At 34.3% G+C, this 23,737-nt stretch overlaps 1 protein-coding gene across 1 annotated transcript in view; it reads right to left on the minus strand.

Moving 5' to 3' along the window:
* The window catches only part of LOC118197468 (nephrin-like), a 584,671-nt gene extending 565,282 nt beyond the window's left edge, over positions 1 to 19,389 (minus strand). Inside the window, exons 1-2 of the mRNA XM_085822985.1 lie at positions 19,371 to 19,389; positions 18,263 to 18,403 (exon numbers count right to left, since the gene is read on the minus strand). Coding sequence (XP_085679111.1) covers positions 18,263 to 18,403; positions 19,371 to 19,389 — 160 coding nt within the window. The remainder of the gene's footprint in view (positions 1 to 18,262; positions 18,404 to 19,370) is intronic.
* Between the last annotated feature and the right edge of the window lie 4,348 nt (positions 19,390 to 23,737).

A 23,737-nucleotide genomic window follows, 5' to 3' on the forward strand; every position in this document is an offset into this window, starting at 1 on the left:
AATAATATCATTATGTGCAACAGATTATTTAATTGAAAATGATGAAATATCTTAAAGGTAAAAAATTTCCTTAATCGTAATTTTTAAAAAATATTCATCAAATAATCATCGAATGATTAAGATTAATCAGTACCGTTGTAAGAAGGAAATTAGAATACTTTCGTGTAATTATTTAAACAGAAAAGGAATTTAACTTTTACAGAAAAATTCATTTCGAAACAAACAAATTAATTCCATGTGCTGCCTGTAGACTTTCTCCTACGTCTTTAATCGTTATTAAAATAACCAAAACATACTTCAAATATAAGAAAGCATACATTTTTCTTTTTTTTTCCTTGTTGAAAATAATAGAAAGAAATTAAAAAAAAAAGAGATGGCTTAATATTTATTAATGGAAATATTCTTTGATTAATGATGAAAGATTTTCCTGTAGGTATTCATCTGAATGAATGTTAATGGTTTATATGTATAGCTTTCTTATTAACCTTTCAAACAAAAGGAATTACTTTGTATATGTTTCTATTTATCAGTTCTACGCAGTACATTTTCCTAATATTCACTAATAAGAACAAATTTGTAGTTTAATAGATCATAAAAACTTTACTTCTAGAATATTTTAAATCTCCTTTGTGAAATGGAATTCATTTTCGTAACAATTGTTGAGAAATTTTCCGGTGTCCAGAGGGAATTAATTACATACTCGTAGTAAAGAAAAATTGAACGAAAGAAATGAAATTAAAAACCCAAGAAAGTCAAATTCTATTAATGTAATTTATCTTGCACCAAATGCTTAGAATACTTATTGAAATGTATTTTCACATAAAACAGAGCCAATATTATCATTAAAATCTGTACATTTATTGGAACTGGATGTGGCTGAATATTTTTCTAATAAAAACAATTCACACATACTAAAAGAAAAGACCATTTAGAGACTGGAGTATTTAAAACAGAAATAGTATAGCACTGTGAATTTTGCACCACGTTTTGTAAATTTTAGGATGTTTCTGAGACTCTGCAGATACCTATATTTTGATTGCCGAATACATTCATGAATTTTATAATTTTTCTCTTATTTTTTATTTCCAATACTAATTTTTATGTCATATTTGCACATTCAATAAGACTTTGGATTGGGTTTGTATCTATAATATTTAGTAATAGACGATTATTCTAAAATGAAAACCAGAACATTCAACTCTCAACTGCGCTGCTGTTTCGCAAGACTTCTGATATGAAAGAAAAATTTGATTTTTAAATTAGCATAATATAATGTCATCTTATATTGTCCGTCAACTTTGTTACTGAGTTCAGTCTTATTCCTAAATTAAACAATTTTCTTCTTTAATGAAGCAAATGTGTCTTTAAGATAAAATAACACGCCGAACAAGTATTGGTTTAGAATTCAAACTAAAAAAATCAGCGTTATATTTGCAAATTTTCACAAGATTAGTTTCGATGGTTTTACCGAACCATCATCCTCAGCTTCCAAAGCGCAAGTCAACGAGATACGATATAGTGATTAGATAAGATAAGAAAAGAAAGGCTGGACAAGACTTAAGCTACTGACGCCATCTATTGATGAAACGAGAACTAAAACATAATTTCCTTAAAGGCAGACGGCAAAGATGGATTGGAATTAAGGTCGTTAACTAAAATAGAAAGGATCTTTTGAATGTGAAATGCCTTTAGGAAATCTAATTCACAAATTAAAGATGTTTTTTGAATAATTTTGGCTGCAGAAAAATTGAAAGTGGGATTTTCGGACCAACAATGCTGGGCAACAGAAGACTTCTGTGTTTCCTTTTTTCTAACATAAGCCTCATGTTCCTTGACGCGAAATTTTCAGACTTTTTTAGTTTGGCAATGTAAATTAAACCACACTGGCAAGGAATCCTATAAATACCCCAGGAATTCATATCTGGAATAGGGTCCTTGAGTATGGAACTTGGAATTTTATTGATGGGAAAATAAACGACCCGGAAGTTAAATTTCTGCAAAATATGTGCCACTTTATAGCTAATTGATGGGAAGAAGGGAATGATAACAGAATTTTTATAATCTCCTAAAACAAGAGTGTGCCTTTTGGTATGTTGAGATGAGAATTTTTTAACTGCTTGATTAATAATGTTGGATGAAAAGCCCCTGTCAATAGCTATTGCTTTTAAATAATTTAGTTCTTCCTCAAGGGATAGTTTGTAGGAGCAAACTTGAAGAGCACGAAAAACATAGGAATAAAATGAAGCTAACTTTTGGTTAGTCGGATGACATGGTTTAAAGTGTGGTGGAAGGCAAACCGATGAAGGTTTACGTTAAACCGTAGTACTGAAGTTGGATGTGTTACGTGTGACCAGAATGTCGGGAAACGGAAGAGAATTACAAGTCTCAAATTCAAAAGTGAACTGAATAGCAGGATCAGTGCACTTCATTGTTAAAAGAACTTTATTTAAATCATTTTTATTACCTTCAAATGGGGTAAAAGTATCGTGTACGTAGCGGAACCATACCGGGAAGTTTAAAGTTTCAAACAATTTTGATTCATAATAATGCATGTAGATATCAGCCAGGATGAGACTGAGGGGACTTCCCATGGCTAATCCCTTAGTTTGCTTGTAATATTTATTTTGGAAAACAAAATCTGTTTGTTTCAAACAGAGAGAAATTAGCTCATCAATTTCGATGCAAGAAAAATGAAATTCGCAAAGTTTGGTTTCTACAGATCTTAATGCACCCTCCAGTGGAACATTGGTGAATAATGATTTTACATCAAAAGAAACCATGAGTAAATTTCTAGGAGAAATGTTTTTAACCTTTTTTACAAACTCTATTGAATTTTTTATGGTGTAAATATTATTGTCTAATAGAGTTGAAAATTTAGAAGCTAAACATTTAGCTAATGGATACGAGGCAGTACCTAAATTTGATACAATAGGGCGGAAAGGAATAACACTTTTATGAATTTTTAGAAGAGCATATAATCTGGCACAATTCGCAATAGATGGGATAAGCGAATGTTTGAAGTTGCTTGAAATGATTTGTAAAGATTTGATGGCAGTTTTTATTTTTGACAGGCCCGAAGGTAAAGGATCTTCAGGGATCGGATTATATGGTCCTTTGTTTAAGAGTTTAGTGAGACTATTGATGTAAGTGTTCTTATCCATGACGACTATCTGGTCACCTTTGTCGGCTTTTGAAATGATAATATCTGGGTTAGAATGAAATTCGCGCATTGTAGCTCTTTCTCTCGCCGTTAGATTTGGTTTCAAAGGTTTATTATTGAATTTCACACTATGAGCGATAAGATGCCTGATCATTTCTTTCTGTGAATCTGAAACTTTACTGAACTTGAAAGCTTTTTCGATAGTAGCCAAAATCTTTGGAATCGAGGGTTTGCAGGTTTGTGAGAAGTTAAAATTATATTTTAGAATTCTCTGTTCTTCTGATAAACTAACATTAGACATATTAACTACTGGCTTAATGTTTACAATGGGAAGATTTTTTTGAACTACTTGAACTGGAAGACTGTAAAAAAACTTTTTCGAATTTAACTGCAAGAGTGTTTTTATGACGGTTAACTGCATTCTCCGTTCTAGACGAAGACTTTTGTTCAAGGGCAGTGAATTTTGGATATGAATTAATGAGTTCCAGATGAAGCTTATAGAGCTCATGTTCAATTTTGGACAATTGTTGACGTGTATCCCTTATGATGGACCGAAGTAAGGCAAGCTTGCAGTTTAACAGAATTCTTGAAACGCGACTGGACGCTTTTTGATTAGATTTGACTTGAATGAAATTGGGATCAATTTTTTATATTTACACTTAAGTAAAAAGCCAAGATGATTCAGGAATTTTTACCGTTTCAGGCGTACCTTAAAGTTACCAAATTTTCAGCATTCACCAAACAGTGGTAACCATGCACCTAACAACTCTGCTGTTTTAACAAGTAAGGGGAAAATTATAAATAATTAATAAATTATCAAAGAGCCCATAATTTAATTACAGAATCAGGTGACTTTTAATATTCAGAAATGATAAACCTTTTTAAGGGGATACTTGATGTAATTAGGGTAAAATAATACCCCTGATGATATTTAATTGTTACATCACTCATTTTTTCATTGAATTTCACTTTATAGGCATTCACCTTTAAAATCTGGTTTCTATAGAAGTTTATCCCAAGAAGAAGAAATTCATCCACATTAAATTCTATTACAAATTACATTTAATTTCCATAATTTTATCTTGATTAATGTATTTAACTTGAATGTTTCTAATGCTTACCCTGGAGAGAAGTAATTTATTTCCATAACCCTTTCGACCCAACTTTTACATGATTAAGATTTAACTATAAGAAGAAGTTTAATTTAATGTTGATATATTAAAAAAAAATGTAATATGGAGTTTAAAGTTTTTAACTTTTCCCATTTTCTGGGACAATATGTCCCAATCGTCTGGGATATTACATTTTCTCAGAAAACAAAACTAAAATTTACAGTAATATATAATGCGAATATTACAAAATATAAACTCTGTCACATGTATTAGTTCTTACACAGCAGAAATTTTCATATATGTTTCATAAACACAAACATAATTTATCAGCATGCAGTAATTTGATCACTGGTAGGACATATGTCCACTGTTAAATATGATTAAGACAATATATTCCATAAAAAGAATTTATTCAAAATTTCTTAAATCTGACATTAAAAATGTTAAATTACTAAATGAAAACAATACAAACTATTTCATATTAAGTATGCCTTAAACATAACTGTACTGTAAAATTAAAAAAAATATACAAATCGAAACTTCAGTAATCGGCGTGCTCAAAAACATAAGTGCGTTATCTGCAGTCTAAAAGTGTTGCCAGGTTTCTTTAGTCATACATTTGTTTCTTACTTCCTTAAAAACACTGCAAATGTAAAAACCCATTTAAGGTGGGTTTTATTAACCCAAATAGCGTATGAAATCTAATCTCTGGGACGTTTGTGCCCATTAGGGCCAAAAGGGTTAAATTACATTATTTTCATGATCTTAGTTCATGAATCAAGCAAACAGCATGGATGATAGATTCACTAGATTTGAGTCCATTTGAATATGTGTGGACAAAATAATATGTTACTTCTATATACTCATTTCTGATATTGAGAATCTGCATGAGCTACAGAATTATTCAATATAAATACCATATTTACTTGCATATATCCTCTTTTTCCACTAATTTTACCATTTGAAAAGCAGAAAGAGAAAAATACGTAGTGTATACTATTTCTGAAGAGATGGAATAGCTGATAAACACAGCACATTAAAAAACTCACATTATGTATTTTTTCATAAAAGGTTATATTTAAAGGTTGTATTTTCAATAGTATTCTTTTTACTTACACAAAATACTTTCCCATTCATGCACACATTTTACTCTTTTACCATAAATCAGGCATTTTAAATCATATGCTGAAAAAATTATAAAGAAAAGTAGGCAAAAGGGGGGAGAAACATGCAAGTAAATGTAATATGCTTTTTGTCTCAGGTTTTTAAGACACTAACCAAAACCACGAAAAATTAATTCGAAACTCGCACGTACTCAGGGCTGCCCATATATTCTACTGAAACTATTTAAAAATCTGAATGAAAATGTAATATCAAAATGCGGATCACTGCAGTTTAAAATCAGTCTTATGTTACTGCATGCAGGTAAATATGGTATGTTACTGCATATTAAAATAAAAAAAAATAAACAATTATGCTTCGAAGTTATGCTACACATGAGAAGATAAAGGTCTTGCAAAATTTTACTTTTTCCTTTAGCTATTCCGTTTTCTTGTCAGTATATTTTTACATTCTTTCATCATTATAAAGCCGCCCCCCCAAAAAAAAAATGTATTGGAATTAATGTTAAAAATATCTCATTAATTCGACCTAAAATTTCATCACTTCAGTTAATTTGAACTACAAATCTGAAAAAAAAAATAATTTCTTTTCCTCATTTAATGGAAAAATACATGCTGTATTTTAAAGTTCTCTTAGTTTGGCCAATGTAAATTAAACTACACTGACAAAGAATCCTGTAAATGCCCCAGCAATTCATATCCAGAATGGGGTCCTTGAGTATGGAACTCGGAATTTTATTGGTAGGAGAATAAAGGACCCGAAATTTAAATCTCTGCAAAATTCGTGTAATTTCTATAGCTAAATTTGTAAGGATCTTAAGTTTTACTAACATTTATTTTATTTTAAATCTTTACTATCACTTTTTATTTTCTACTTCCGGACAGAATTAAAAGCTTTAACTTATTTATGCAAATTTGTCTTGCGAACGCCAAGTACGTAAGTTGTGGCTTTCTGCCAAGCAAGAAAGAGGAAGGAGTGATTAGGAGCAGCCCGCTTGCCATAGCAGTTTTACTCGGTTGCTGGTTGCCTTCCAGGCCAGAGGTTTAATCCTCTTGATAATTTTAAACGTATTGTAGTGTTAACAGTTCTCTGTACTACATACGGACTTTCTGTTAATTTACGGCCAATCTTCAAGTAGCCACTTGTTTATTAATCCAAAGATAGTTTAGTTAGAATTTAGTTAATATTTTTATGTTCTTACGTTCAGACCACAAGTGGTTGGTCTCTGTATTCCGAAGTCCGGAAATCATTGTAAAGAGAGAAAAATAAAGGGTTTCGTATACTCTTCCTGTGTATCTTGTCTATTTCCCACATTTATTGAACATAGCTTTAGTAAGCTCCCTGTTCCGAGTCAGGTCATTTACTGTTCCCCAAGCAAGTAAGGAGGAACACTGAACCTGATAGTGGCGCCCGACGAAGAAGAATAACCATGGCCGAGTTTCAAGAAGAACCTGTGCTGCCTGCAGAAGCGGCTCAGAATCCAGAAATGCCACCTGCCGCCCTGGAAGGATTTGGTTACATCGTCCAGACCATGCGCGCATCGATGAAACCAGAAGCAACATTTAATGGAAACTCACCGGTAACCAGTTTTTTGGAAAAATTGGAGGACCACTTCATGATGTATCTCGTGCATGAGTTCCAGAAAGTCACCTTAGCTACCAGCGCTTTGAGGGGCCAAGCGCTTAATTGGTTCAAATGTATAGGCAGAAGTCTCTTGGATCAAGCCGGAAGTCCCACCTATACTTACGAAAATTTCAAGACTGCCCTAGTAAAAGCCTTCCCTGTCGTAAGGGATCGTGCAAAATTAGAAACGGAACTTTTCAGCATATACCAGAAACGAATTGAAAATCTCTCAAGTTTTATTTTAAGAAAAATTCACGTCTTCAAACTCTTGTATGGAAACCGTCCGGATCCTGAGATAATTCAAGTGATTTTGCCGAGGTTACTTCCCCAAGTGCAAGACTTTATTGAATTAAGGAATCCTACTACACTGGAAAAGTTATTTGAGCTAGCAATCCAGTTTGAAAGTAGAAGAACGGCGGACATTGAAAGATGACGCCAATATGAGCAACGAAACCAATTTGGTGCGCCAAGACCACAGCAAAGTCAAGCACAGGACTACGGAAGCAAAGCGAATCAGTGGGCAAGGAAACTCGAGTATCCAAAAACAGCCGGCGAACGCCGACAGTTCAATAGTATTCCAGGAAAAAATTCTGAAGGCCAGTGGAAAAAGAAGGAAAGCACGGAAAGGAAAAAACCAGATTTAAAGTAAAACGGATTTCTGCTGACGAGAGGGTGAGGAAATCCGAAGGCCAAGAAAACCCCTCTTCCTTCAAGTTAAATACAGTGATGGTGAAAAATTTGACTCTTCCGAAGATTGAAGTGTTGGTGAATAACATCCCAGCCACCGCACTCCTGGATACAGGCGCGCAGTGTTCCTGTGTGGCAGAAGATTTTTTAGGAAGTATTTTCGGAAATACCGCATATATAATTCGGATAATACGACAGTGTTAGCTGCGCAGGGAGAAAAATGCAAGTGCATAGGTAAATTACCGCTATACGTTCGTATCAAGGACGAACAAGTAAAGATTATGTTTTTTATAGTAAAGAATCTGCAAGCACATATCATCTTAGGGATAGATTTTCTTTCAGAGGCAGAAGCAACACTGGATTTTAACGAAGCGTTCCTTCAGCTCACGATGAAACCAGTTCGAGAAGAGAAAACAGAACCACCAATGTTAAACCTTGACCACTTGCCTAAGGAAGAGCAACAAAAAATCCGCCAAGTGGTAAGTGAATTTGCTTTTATTTAGTGATATTCCAGGATTTACTGAAGTTACTAACCATAGTATCGACACCGGAGATTCACTGCCAGTTCGCCACAAACCATACCGGTATGATAAGAATAAAGAAAAAATTATAGAGTGGCACATTAGAGATATGTTTATTACGTAAGAAGATCATAACGCCCATCTCAATTAGCTATGCTAGCCTGGTTGTTTTATGTAAGAAAAACAATGACTATCCAGTAACACATCCAAAAAGGTGGCGTTTTGCGATTGACTATCGTAAATTAAACTCCATGACTAAATATCCGGTATATCCGTTACCTATTATTGAAGAAATTCTAAGGAACATAATTTCTACCAAATACATGAGGACTTTAGACTTAACGACTGGTTATTTTCAAATAGGGGTTAGACCGAAGGATGTGCCTAAGACTGCTTTTATAACCAAGTCTGGCACTTATGCATTCCTGCGTATGCCGTTTGGCCTTTCAGGGGAACCGGCTACATTTCAGCGATGTATGGACATTGTGCTAAGGCCTGTTCTTGGAAAGTCCACATTTATCTATTTAGATGATATCATTATTACTAGTGATAATCTGGACCAACATGTACAGGATTTAAGACAGGTGTTTTCATTATTAAATGAGGCCGGTCTAAAAGTTAATGTCGAAAAGTGCAAATTTGCAGCCCATGAATTAAAATACTTAGGTTACAAAATATCTCAGAAAGGAATCGAGACAGACGAACCAAAAATAATCGCTGTGCAAAGGTATCCGCCGCCAAATACGGCGAAGAAGCTCTCTTCTTTTCTAGGACTTTGTTCATATTATAGGTCCTTTATAAAAGATTTTGCAGCTCTTGCTGAACCATTGTTAAAATTAAAAAGGAAAAAGGCAAGATTCTCGTGGACGGCCAAAGCCAATAGTGCTTTCGAAAAATTAAAGCAAGCTTTAACGCAAGCCCTGCTTTGAAATTTCCTGAAAAGGATGAGAATTTAGAAATTTCAGCGGATGCTTCGGATTATGCGGTAGGAGCGGTGCTTTCGGAAAATCAGCAGCCCGTGGCATTTTTTAGTCGAACTTTAAATCAAACACAAAGAAATTATTCCGCGACCGAGAGAGAGGCACTTGCAGTTCTGTTAGCAGTTCAAAAGTTTCGAGTCTATTTTGGAAGGGCGCCAATAACAGTGTATTCTAATCATGCGGCGGTAACTAGATTGTACTCAGGGAAAAACTTATCCCCAAGGTTAATAAGATGGGCACTCAAGTTACAAGAGTATAATCTGGTAATCAAGCACACCCCCGAAAATGAAAATATCGTAGCAGATGCCCTATCCAGAATAAAAATAGATGAAGAAGGGAATACTGTAAAGGTGGCAATGCTCACAGCATGTACAATAAATTCGTGAGAAACTGTAATAACCGAACTGGGTAAGGATCCTGAATATAGAAACATTTATGAGTATTTAAAGGATCCTGAAAATTTTAGCCACCAAGGTATTGTGGCGATAAGAAATAGGGCGGCCCATTACAAACTAATAGATGGTCTATTATTTTATACAAAAACTACAAATTCCAACAACGAATTTCGACCTGTTATCCCAGCTAGTCTTAGATTAAATATCCTGCAGGAGTTACACGACTGCCCTTTAGCTTCTCATGCTGGTATTCGAAAAACTATCCAACGCGTACGCGAAGCAGTCTATTTTTCTGAACTGCAAAAGTTAACAAGGGCGTATGCCCAGTCCTGCCCAACCTGTCAAGCAGTTAATTATATTAATTTCCGCCCGACCGGGTTTCTAAATAGTATTAAATCCGAATTTCCAAATGAAATAATTGGCATCGATTTATTGGGCCCTTTCCCAAAAAGTCAGTTAAATAAAAGTCGGTATCTCCTTGTTATGGTTGATCATTTTAGTAAGTGGACCGAAATTTTTCCCTTAAAACGAGCTTCCGCGAATTAGTTACTGATTCTATTTTAAATAAATATATTTTAAAATACGGGGCGCCCCTAAAAGTTATATCGGATAATGGTCCTCAATTTGTAAGTAATATATTTGAAGACGTGCCAAAAACTGGGCATACGTCATTTAAAAATGGTCCCGTATCGGCCGCAATCAAATATAGCGGAACGGGTCAATAGAAATATAGTGAAAATTATCCGTAGTTATGTTAAAAATTTTCATAAAAGCTGGGATAATTATGTCAATGAATTAGCTTTCGCCCTTAGGACCGCAAAACATGATACAACGGGCAAAACTCCTGCTGAGTTATTTTTAGGCAGAAAGATTATAACGCCGTTAGATAAATTATTTTATGTTCAACAAAGAGCCCCAGAATTTAAAATGAGTGATATAGAAAAATTAATTAAAGAAGCAAAAAAGAACACTAAAGTAGCACAGAGAAAACAAAAATTTTATTGCGATTTGAAACGACGGGGAGTAACTTATAAAGTAGGAGATGAAGTATTAAAAATTAAGCATTCTCTTTCTTCAGCACCAGAAGATAAAACCGCCAAATTTTTTTAGACGATTTGAAGGACCATATGTCATAGAAAAAAATAACTCAGGCTGTAGTGGTGTAAAAAGCCAGGAATGGTGAAACATGCTCCGTAAACATTGACCAGATAAAACCATTCTATGACCGTAATAAAATGCAAATATTTAAAGATCTTTTGCAGGATCCGGCACGGCAGGAACGGCAGGCACTGCAGGCACAAGCTCCAGAGGTTGAAACACGACAATCACAAGGGCAGGCCATTAGGAGGCAGGAGCAATTGAAAAGAAAGTTTCCCCGTTGGAAAATTGAAGGTAACAAGAAAAAGAAGCCGTTCCACCGACCAGAAAAGAGAGAGCACGACCACGCCCAGAATGAAGAAGTAGAAGTACGACGAATGCAAAGAGAGCCAGGAGAAATAACAGCAACTATAACCCGGTTCCCAAACGGAAGATCTACCCATCGGACAGGAGTCTACTCAGAACTACTACGAATTGCGGAAGGAACACCAGCTGCGGAGGCAAAGAAACAAGGAAAATTTGAACAGCCAGCAACGAGATCCAAGCAGGAACGAGAGACAAGTGTCCCGGTTCCGCGAAGACCAGTTGCCATCAAACGGGCAAGACCACAGGCAGAGGCTAAAAAGAAGGTCTTCAAGGTGACCCACCTGGAAGGAAAAGAAAGCTCATAGAGGAAGGAACTGAAGGGCGACCCCGCACAAGAAGGAAGATAAACCAAACGCTAGTCTTCGCTACCTTCCAGGACTGTGCAGAAAAAAGAATGTCCGAATATCACAAAGATAAGTAAAACTTTATGTTACTTTGCAACCTTAGTTAATCTTTCATTCTTACTGCAAGTGGCAGAATTCAAGACGTTTTACCTCATGTGAGGTCTACCTTTATCGCCAAAAAGGCGAGAAATGAGTTGTTACCTATTTTGGTATTATGTTTTTCAATTACTCGCGAGTAAAACTAAAATTAATATTTAATAGGAATGTGTAAATACTTGAATATTGTAAAAGTTATTGTATAAAATTTTATTTAAAAGATTCTGGCAAAAAGTAGTTTTAGTCTGAAAGACTTTTGAAATGTAGTATTTGAATGGAGAAGAATTGGCACTTGCTTGGGAAAGAATAGAAGTTAACAATGTATTACTAATGTATGTTTTAAAATGCGTAAAATTAACTGCAAATTTATATGTTCTTATATACAATGTGAACTGTTATTTTAAGCGTTAAGAAATACTGTAATATGTTAAAAGTGAAAGTAATGCCAAAAAATTTTAACTTATTCGTGTGACTGTAAAAAGAGAAAATTATTGTGAATATGTGTTAAAGGTTGAATGAATGTAGTTAGGCTCTCTGACGCTACACTTCAGAGTTAGCCACTTTCAGAATAGTACCTCAGGGTTTAGAGATGAGGTGTGTTATGAGGTCTTGTTATGTTGAATTTTAACACGTTAGTGTTTTGATTGCAGGCGGTAGTGTTGAACACTTGTACATAAACACATTCGTGTTTGGTGTTTTCTTTTACAACGCATGTCAGAGAGCACGGGGAGAGAATTAAATAACGCCATGAATGAAATAAGAATGTTAAGAGAAATATAAATATCCATGTTACTTGCCATTTCATTGTGTAACATTTCATTAAACTAGTTTTCCTTCCAGATCTCTGGAAGGAACCAGTTTTCAATTAACAACTCCTGTTTAGATGCAGTACAGATGAAAAGTAATTGTCCATGAAGTTGATAATGTAAAAACGATTTTTTTTTTAAATTTCTAGTTTCTAGTGAGAACTGTTTGTAAAAGATTGGCCTCGCGTTAGATTCTAGAGCTAAACGTTTTCAACAAGGTCGTTTTAGACCTCACTTTCAAACTAATTAACTCTGGCGGGAAGTATGTAAGGATCTTAAGTTTTACTAACGTTTATTTTATTTTAAATCTTTGCTATCACTTCTTATTTTCTACTTCCGGCCGGAATTAAAAGCTTTAACTTATTTATGCAAATTTGTCTTGCGAACGCCAAGTACTTAAGTTGTGGCTTTTTGCCAAGCGAGATAGAGGAAGGAGTTAGTAGAAGCAGGCCGCTTGCCTTAGCAGTTTTACTCGGTTGCTGGTTGCCTTCCAGGCCAGAGGTTTAATCCTCTTGATAATTTTAAACGTATTGTAGTGTTAACAGTTCTCTGTACTACATACGGCTTCCTGTTAATATACGGCCAATCTTCCACGTAGGCCCTTGTTTATTGTTCCAAAGTTAAGTTAGAGTTTAGTTAATATTTTTATATTCTTACGTTCAGACCACAAGTGGTTGGTCTCTGTATTCCGAAGTACGGAAATCATTGTAAAGAGAGAAAAATAAAGGGTTTCGTATACCCTTCCTGTGTATCTTGTCTACTTTTCACATTTATTGAACATAGCTTTAGTAAGCTCCCTGTTCCGAGTCAGGTCATTTACTGTTCCCTAAGCAAGTAAGGAGGAACACTGAATCTGATAAATTGATGAAAAGAAAGGAATGAAAACAGAACTTTTACAATCTCCTAAAACATGAGCGTGCATTTTGGTGTGTTGAGATAAGAAATTTTGAACTTCTTGATTAATAATGTTGGATGAAAAGCCCCTATCAACAGCTACTGCTTTTAAATAATTTAGTTCTTTATCAGGTGACAGTTTGGAACAACAAACTTGAAGTGCACGGAAAACACAGGAGGAAAATGAAGCTAACTTTTGTTTAGTCGGATGACATGATTTGAGGTGTGGTCGAACCCAAACCGATGAAGGTTTACAGTAAACCATATAACTGAAGTTAGATATGTTTCCTGTGACCTATCGAGGAACGGAAGAAAATCGCATGTCTCAAATTCGAAAGTGAATTGAATAGCAGAGTGAATAAAATTCATTGTTAAAAGAAATTTATTTAAATCATCTTTATTACCGTCAAACAGGTTAAAAGTATCGTATACTTAGCGGAACCATACCGAGAAGTTTTGAAATAAAGTTTAAAATAATTTTGATCCATAATAATGCATGTAGATGTCAGACATGCTAGGACTCAGAGGGCTTTTTATGGCTAATCCCTCAGTTTATGCTAGAAAAAAGGAAACACAGAAGTCCTTTGTTTTCAGCATTATTGGTCCGAAAATCACACTGTCAATTTTTCTGCAGCCAAAATTATTCAAAGAACATCTTCCATTGGTGGATTAGATTTTCTAGAGGCGTTTCACATCCAAAAGGATATTTCTGTTCTAGTTAACGACCCTAATTCCATTCAATCTTTCCCTTCAGTCTTTAAGGAAATTGTGTTTTATTTTCGTTTCATCAATAGATGGCGACAATAGCTTAACTCTTATCCAGCCTTTCTTTTCTTATCTTATCTAATCACGGTATCTTATCTTGTTCATTTGCGCTTTGGCAGCTAAGGTTGATGCTTCGGTAAAACCATCGAAACTAGTCCTGTGAAAATTTGCAAATATAATACTGATTTTTGTTGTTTGAATTCTAAATTAAAATATGTTTTTGTTTAATATAATGATCCAAACTATCGTTAACGTAAATAAAAATTCTGATTTTATGTAACAGTATTGGTTGCACTATTAGAATTCAATAAATTTATAATTGTAGGATTAAGTTAAAAATACGTAATTTAATTTTCACTTAGAGAATATTAGTGATTTGTTTTGTTGATTTTATTAGCTCAAGTTTGGTAGCTTTTTTTAAATTCTAGCTTAAATTTTCCATCGTGAATTTATGAGTGCAATCCTAAGCCCCGAAATTTCATTTCATGTTCCGAGATTACTACAACATTATTACTATCCTACACATGAAATAAGAAGAAATTTAGCATAGACCTTGATAGACATTTATGTTTGCGTCATCATTCCCTTTGTTGCCGTGTACAGCCAAAAGAACAACTAGAATTTGTTGTATGAATTATGGAAAAGACAAGTACAAAGAAACTAGAAATTTTAAAGTTCGTGTGTTCATTGTGAAGGCATATACAGACATTTAAGTTACTGCATTCACTGTATTACATGGAATTATAAGTGTTCATTATAAATCTAATAAGAACTTTCCTGGAACACTTTATAACACTCTTCTGGCTCTGAACTGAATGAAAATTACAGTTAAAGTTATAGGGTATTTTCTCTCTGCTTACCGCTTTCCTGGTTGTAACTGGAAATATTTCCAGCTACAAGGCCGAGAGTTCCGGTACCGACTAGGTATTGCTAGTTTTTTCTCATTTCATGCTCCAAAAATTGTTAGAAGACTAGAACCGTGGTGCCTGAACTAGAACATGTTAGATAATTCGTCATCAACAAGATAAGGTGGTTAGATCACCTCCTCCCCAGTCACATTTTAAGTGGGAGAGAATGTAAGTTATTTATACTTAAATATGGGCAAATATCCTCCCTTTCCGTTAGTCGTCGACAAAATGAGTTGTGCGAAAGAGAGTTAGTTTAACATAGGGCTATAAGATCTTCTCACAGTATCTCATAGCAAACAGGGAGACACTGTCAAACGCATGCAGAGGTGAGCGGCCGTCCAACATAATGCCTGCCCAAACCATTACACCTCCACCCCACCCGCCGTGACGATAATTTCTCTGATGAGAGAAGGATTGTTTACCGTTACAGTCTCGCTTCAGACACAGATGCTCAGAGTCAGTGTCCAGGCTGTATCTCGAAGCATATGTAAAATGCTCGGTGCTCCGCAGAAGTCTGATCTAAGGCGCATGTTGTGTGTACCATTGTAAATGTGCTTCCTTGTGTGCTGCAGTGAGCGTTACGGAAACAGCGAGTCTTCTGGTACACTGCCCTATCTCATGAAGCTTTTGAGGCAACAGTAGACCTTGAAATTCAGGTTTCAGTGGCAACTCACGTGAGCTTGTGTAGTCCCACAGAAAGTGCCAAATAACAGTCCTCATTCGTCAATGTGGACCTTAGTCGATCTTGCTCCAGTGTCTTGAAACTGTTTGCACAAATTTCAAACAACACTGACGTTACGTTTACGCAGTCATTTTCGCTTGTGATTGGCCTATGACCGTATCGACATTTCTCCATCTCATTCCGTCATCCATAATCCATATAAACAAATCGCTGAAATAGCATATAAACAAATATAAACAAATCCATAATCCGAATAAACAAATCGCTGAAAACCCCTCGTGCGCTTATATTTCCTCCACAATCACAGCTCCGTAGACACGTACTTGTACGCTTATGTATTCGACTCTGAATATTTGCATAATTAATACAGTTGGTTCAAAATGTTTCATGAAAATATACATAATTTGGAAATTCTTTTAATTTTGCACACGAGTGCATATGTCTTTCGCTGGTACAATGATTTTAATAGCTCTTCTGTTTTGAAGGATACAATTGTAAATTTCATTGAAAACCTATCTAAAACATATATTTGTACGAAAAAGATGCAAATGAGATGATGCAAACAGAAACTATATGTCTTTTATAAAATCTTTAAGCTGCGTATTCTACACTAATAATTACGAGGAAATCAGAGCTACAGTCAGGTTGTAAAATCTAACAGCTTTAGCATGAATATAACCGAAGCAAGGAAACGAAACACATCATTAGTTTAATTGTTCTAATTACTTGATGGTGGGTAATTTCCGCTAAGTACTATGATCCATTACGTGACAGGTTTTCTTTTATTATTATTGATGTCATAATTCATGGTACTTAATTTGTGGATTCTAGTTTGGATTGCGCATTGACTGGAACCATGAAATCTGCTTTCTATTATTGTTTATTCGTTCTTTCTTTTTTTATTATATAATTGGAAAGTATTTGCGCTGAATAATCAATAACTTAATTTCGAGTTCTATACAGTTGTGTATTCAAGCGTTATTATAAAACATTTCATCTTTTTAATAATAATTACTGCATTATATCAAGTTTCTTAATGTGTTTTTTAATCGGGGGCTGTAGGAAAACTCTTACTAAAATCCTTTTTAGCCATTTACGATTGGTATAGATGTTGACAATATTTAAGCAATCACTACATAATGTAGAAAAGTAATCTTATCAAATACATTTCCTAATATAAATTTAGTTTCAGTAGTCAATTTTGTAAGGGGTAAAATAGTATTATCTTGTGTGATTGTTAAATAGTGACTGTCATAGATTTCATAACATAGCATAAGTGAAATCTGTTTTATATAATGTGCTTTACAAAGGTGCCTAATGCCTTAACCTACTTAAGCACTATTTCTTTTTAACAGTTTCCATCTGTAAAGTTTCCATATTAGAATAGAGAATTTATTGAATATCAATTTCACTCTACAGTTGAATGAAATGAATAAATGAATCTATGAAAGAGAAATCTTATGTTTATATGGTTTCTCTGCATGAAAAATTAAAATCAATAAAATACTCATTGTGATTTTATGAATGCAAAATCATTCCATATATTCACAGCATAATACGTAATAATATGAGTAATTTCTACTACGGTATCTATCTGCTCAGTTTGGAAGTATTAATCAGCCAAATAACCAGCTTATTTCGTAGGTTTTTGCTACCTATAGTAAAATATACTGAATTTTCGTCCGTACTATCTACAGCGTCCGTACTATTTAAAGTCATTTAGAGTAATAGTTTTTTGTCGAATATCACGTAGAATGTTTCATGATATGGAGCTTTTGTATTCATTAAAACATTTTATATGTGTTTCTAATTGGAATTTCGGTATCACAGTACTCTTTCAATACAATGTTCTGCTTCATTTTTGAAAGGCTTTGCACATGGAAATGTATTTCTATTATCAATATTTAAGGAAACCATCTGTAGCCGGACTTTTCGAAAGCCTTATAAGCAATGCCTGATAACCAAGGAGAAGTTTTGAGAGGCAACATAGAAAATTTTAGTTAATATATTCTTATCATTTTGTTAAGAACAGGCATCTGCTTTTTGATAAAATAACACGGAAAAAACAGTAGTTAACGCGCCACACATAGTAAAAGACAAAAAGGAAAATTCGAATTTATATAACTACTCATTAAAAAAATCACATGTATAACTAATAAGTGTTAAACATGGAATGGAGATAACGGAAGATAAATCCTTATCGAATGAATATTACACGAATTATTTCACCCAATTATTACACTTCTCTTTCAAGAAAGGTACTTCTTGTTGCTATTATCCTTCAGAAAAAACATAAAAGTTAAAATTCAATATTTTTGCTAGTATTTGCATTTTCCTAACGAATCTGAATATTCAGTATTCCTGCTTGCAATGTATAATGCTCAAATTACATTAAATGAGCTCAGAGATTTAGTTCCTAATAAAACAGATGAATCGATTTGTTTTAAATTTCCTTCCTCATTTTGAAAATTTTTGAAGAATTAGAACTTTTGTCAGTAGACATCTATAGTCAGTAGGCAGTAGACATCTATGAATATTTAGTGTTTTCTCAAGGGATGCTGAAGTTAATTAATATAAATTTTGTGAGAATTCAATAATTGTTCTTTAAACTTTTGCTAAGCAATAACAAAAAATTAAAAATTTTTGTAATCTGTTGAATTATCTTCCTATATCTAAAATAAATTGCAATTTATTTTTACTTACCTAGCAAAAAACCATCTTTACTCCATTGGACATCTCCCGCTAATGCTCCGACTTGACAGTGGAGATCGACAGTGCTACCTTCCACGGCTACAGTATCCACAGGGGTTTTAAGAAAGTGCTGCTGAGGTGGAACCTTTGATGCTAAAAATAAAAAAAACAAATAATCAGCCTTGTTTGCTTAAACAAAAACAACCTGAATATAAAACATAAAATACATCTATCTGTAGAGGGAAAAAATAGGCACTCCCTGCTTTACGAACGTTCGCAGGTACGAAAATATCTTGTTATCAAACAGTGAAATGTGCTCGAAGTCGAAAAAGAAATAAAAAATTCTGAGAGATATGCTAAATTCTGCTGTGCAGTATGCCATTCAGTGCTATCTTCTTACTTACGACAAAGGGAAAGAAAACCTGTTCAGACAAGATTAGGCATTTAATTTCTTATCAAACACACTTCAGAAATCGGTATTGCTGGCCCATCTAATATGCCAACTTCTTCAGCTTTTCATATGTCTCCTTAACTTATTTATGATTCTTCAGAAGGCGAGTCAGCCCCATATAAGATCTATTAATCTCATGTCCACTCCGTTCACACATGCCTCAAAGAACACAATCCAAGGTACGTATTGCATTATTTAAAATTTAAAATGCGTTATTTATGTGTTTTAGATATAAGGTATTTTCTTTCTCCTCTTCGATGGCTTCATGGTGTAACATTCTGGCGAGGGCACTGGACATTTTTCCCTTCTTTTGATTCAAAATAACCTAATGTCTTTACTTTTGCGCCCGAACTAAAATGGTGGTGGACAGTATCGTTACCAACAGGATTTGGCGATTAGGCCCCCACATCTCCAGTCGCCTTTTAGAAGGGGAGCATATAAGGCATTTTCTCCTTCCCTTCAGGATACTTTCGTGGTATAACGATAGCACAACCAGCTTGTGCTCGAGAGGTCTAGTTTCGAATCCAGGTGAGGGCAAAATATCCTAATGCTTCTACATAGTATTTTTAATTATTTATTTGATGATATCTATAGTTCTTATATTACGAACATCGTTAGAATATAATGTGTAGCGGACCTAATAACATATTATGAACAAATTCATGGTACGAATGGTTCTTCGGATCATAACACGTTCATAATGTTGATAGCGTCTATTTACCAAAAGGGAATCAACGAGAAAACGAATAATCAATGTATTTAAAAAAATATTATTTCGATAAGAAGGCCCCAGAATTCTGGATTGGCGTAAAATATTTAGGTTTATTTTAGAATTCAGTAAAATGCAATAGTTCATAATATGCCGTTAACTTGAAAACATTATCTATTCAAATTAAAGAAGTGAAAATAAAGCAAGCTTTTCGAGAGAAATAAAGACTCTTTCTGTATTCTCTTTACCATTATTTAAAGCAATATGCATTGGTAGACGTAATGGATAAAAAGATTAAAAAAGGTCTTTCGACTCACAGTGATTTGCGTATTAGGATCCAAGCACCTGATGATTTTTGATAAGATACCACAGAGAGAGAAGGAGCTTTATGGTGGATCAAAAAGGCGATATTCGGAGACAGAAATACGAATATAACGTCTACGAATATTTATGGACATCTGAATTGTGCTGAGCGTTCCTTCAAAAAATCTGTACATAAACTTTTAAACTTCATTCACAGATATAGATCACTTCACGTACATATAACTGCATAGATGCTCGGTATTATGTATCGAATTAATGCATCTAACTTTTCATGCATGTTACAAATACTTCATAAAATTCACTACTTAAAAAAGAACTTTCGTGACAATAATCGCTAATGTGAAATTTGTGCTTTTAATATCATAAATCGTTCCGTTGGTTTTAAAATCAGAACAGATGAAAACAATTTTTAATGGCCGAGCTCTTTATTTAATAGTCGTTAGCCTTGCGCCACTACAAGAGCCGGGAGTGATGACCATTTCATTATGGAAGCGCCTAGGAGGTGGCCACCGTTGCTTCCTACGAAGGAGCGGACAGATTTTCATTGCTAATTTGCATGATTTTGAACCATAACTTAAAACGAATACAGATATTGAGATATTTATATACAGATATTTAAGTTTCGATATATAAGTTACTTATAAATATATAAGCTTATATATAAGTATAATTATAAAGCAAAAAACCTCGTGTTTGGCGTATATTTAGTCAAGAACTCCGTATATATATTCCTGCCAACAAATAGCACTTTCTTCTCGTTGTAAGGTATAAATACTATGTCCTTTGTGACCATGATGAAAAGAAACCTGCACCTCTTTGCCCTCGAAATATTTTGAATTCTTCACTAAATCTATGCCAATTAGAAGGCTGTTGCCTTTCTAATTTTATGTTTCACTTTGGCATGTTTCTCCTCTGTTTTAACATGAAATCTCTATTTAAAGGACAATATATATATATCTACGCGAAGAAATAAATTTAGAAGTTAATATCATGAAATAGACATATGTTTTTAGGTAAATCATTTTAGTGAGGTAAGGAATGCTACAAAAACGTTGTAAATGATGTGAATTTTCAATTTCATACTACTATAAGAAAGACATATTTCTGCAATTAGACACCTCAAAGTTAATTGACTGACACTTCATTTACTGTTATGCTTCAGTTTAGCAAATAAAACATTTGATGGTGCTTCTTGTGACAACAGTAAATGCATGATAACTATTTAATTTTCATAGCTTTCTTTCTACTTAATATTTCCTTCCGCCTCATCTGTAATAAGAAAAATTCTTCCGCCTCTTTATTTTTTCCAGAAAGAAAAATTCCTCGACAGAACGACTTCTAAAGGTTGAAATATGCCATTATGTTAGAAACCATTACGTTAATTCAATTCGTCTTAAAAAACTTATCGACATTGTATTTACAATGCAAATTTAATACTAAATACGCCGTATCGGTAGCAAACGCCAAATTATTTAGATTATCAAATTAATCGGAAGTATACATTATTCGAATAATATTTCAGCACATATATGTAAATTACGAAATTTAAATTCCTTCATTCCCTGTTACGTATAATATCTCTTCACAGTCTTACAGTAATGTAACCCACTTAGTATTTGGGCACAAATGGTGCATCGCGTTGCATTCAATTTCACTCGCATTAAATCAGCAATATGGGCGAAGCCTAGACCTGGATAGCATTATGAGCGTCACTTAACCAAAATGATTGGATCAAATGTGATCTGAATTTCCGATTTCCAAATATATAAAATGTTGAAGCTGAGACAGGAGGAAACTAAAATTAAGATTTCATTAAAAATACAATTGTTTGCAATGATTCAGAAATAGCTACTATCAGTGCTTCAAAAACTGGTAAAACATTTAGGGAATGGCAAATGAAATGCAAACCTCTAACAGTTGTTAAAAGGTTAAATTACATTATTGCAAGATACGCTTATCAGCTTTTTACAGGAAAATGAGGAATAAATGAAGTATGAAGATGTGAAATTCGCCTATATTATTTTACTTTGTATAAGCAAAAAAAGAATATTGACCGACTTAAATTAAAATGGGCTCTGTAAGTTGTTGTGTAAACAATGTATAGAGACAGACATCTACCAGTAGGTTTGAAGCTGGCTACTCTATAGCCAACGCAATGGTTACGAGTATCTCAAATAGTAGTATCCAAGTTATAGAATTATTCCACACTATGGTAACTACCAGGAGAACCGGATAAATCCGTTTATGAGTCAAGACACCTGAAAAGCTGCGCGAGGTTACCATAGTAACCTCCCCATTCTGAATGGTATGAAGTGCCACGGTTTGGACGTTTTTGGATTCATTTGCTTATCGTAAACACTTACTTCCAAATTATTTTGTTATGCTACTATTAGCTGTTGTATCTCATAAAGAAGGCAACATATGGGTGCATAATAACATACAAATGTACTGATGAAATTAAGTAATTTACGTATTAAATATTTCATCATTTTTTGTATAATATATAAATTATATTTTTGCTGTGTATGTTTGAAATATGATATTACATAAACGATTTCCAAGACTCTGCATGCACGCACCCGTTCTTTCGATGAAAGTTTAGGTGACCTTTTTTGCACCTCTAGTTGTGAAAATACACGCTGAATCTCGGTCTTGAGATTTGGAAGTGACTGTAGTTTTGATGGCGTACATACAGGATTTCAAATATCCCACCCAACCACAGAAAGAAATCACGTGATGTGAAATCACGAGATCTAGATGGCCAGTTCACGTCACGCTTACGAGAAATCATCCGACCAGGGGAAATCTCTTAACATGACCATTGTTGGAATAGATGTGTGACAGATTCTCCCGTCTTGTTGAAAACATACTACTTCAGCATTTATTCGATTTTTTCACACCACAAATATACCTTAACATATTGCGGTAGTGTTCGGCTTTCACTATTAAAGCGTTTCCGGTGCCATCTTTGAAGAAGTACGTCCCAGTTACACCGTCAGCCCAAATCAAATACAGAGTCACTCGTTGTGGATGTAATGTCTTCTTCATTATTAATCGAGGGTTTTTTTTCATCTCAAAATTCTGCAATTAGTTTTGTTCCTGAAGCCGCTCAACAGAAAGTGCGCCTTATCACTGAATATTATTTTCTTCATTAAATTGTTGTCCATTCTTTGTTTCGCAAGCAATCAATCGGCAAATGCTCGGCGCCTTTCGTGATATTATAGATTCAGTTTTGTGTTTATTAGATTTTATAGGATCGAAGGTGGAGTTCTAACAGAATTCATTGTATGCTGGTTCTGGAAATATTCAATTGTGAACGTCGCTGAATTGAGTTTATGAAATTTACAGCAATATTATCACCCACGATGGGATGATTACTGCAGAATAACTAACAGGAGGACGCTCCGAGGCTTTAATGTCAACAACGGAACCGGTTTTCTCTTATTTAGCTGTAGTATCATCATAATCGACTTATTCGGTGCATTTTTTTTTACCAAACATTCCACGGAGTTGTTAACAGTTTCTGCACAACATTCAATATATTTGTAATAAGTTTCACTATGTCAATACGCTGTTCCGTCGCGAAGTGCTCTATTCCAACTCGTACAGAAAACAAATTGCATCATGCGCTACTCGGCACTCCGTAACTACTAACCACAAAGACAACAGATGAAAATCGTCTGCCTCCAGAACAGAAATAGCGCTCATTTCAGACGTGGCGTTTTTTATGTGACACCTTTTATAAGGCATCTCTGTACAGAATTTCATTAGAGTAAACCAGTTATTTTTCAGGATAACACATCTTTCGCCTTTGTAACCTTAATTATGAATACCAGTATACAATGTTGAAAATGTCATACACAGTGCGTAACCAATCCTTTAACATAAACTGTTGGACTAACTGTGACAACAAGGCTGCCCTGTTGTGAGTAGCCAGAGAAGTACTTCAGTAAAAGCCAAGGCTCCCACTTGATAGGTTGTACCAAACTTTTGCTCTTTAATT

The sequence above is a fragment of the Stegodyphus dumicola genome, chromosome 8 (genome assembly GCF_044657685.1).
Source record: "Stegodyphus dumicola isolate Sdum_Otavi_A_Nest chromosome 8, ASM4465768v1".
Lineage (NCBI taxonomy): Eukaryota > Metazoa > Arthropoda > Arachnida > Araneae > Eresidae > Stegodyphus > Stegodyphus dumicola.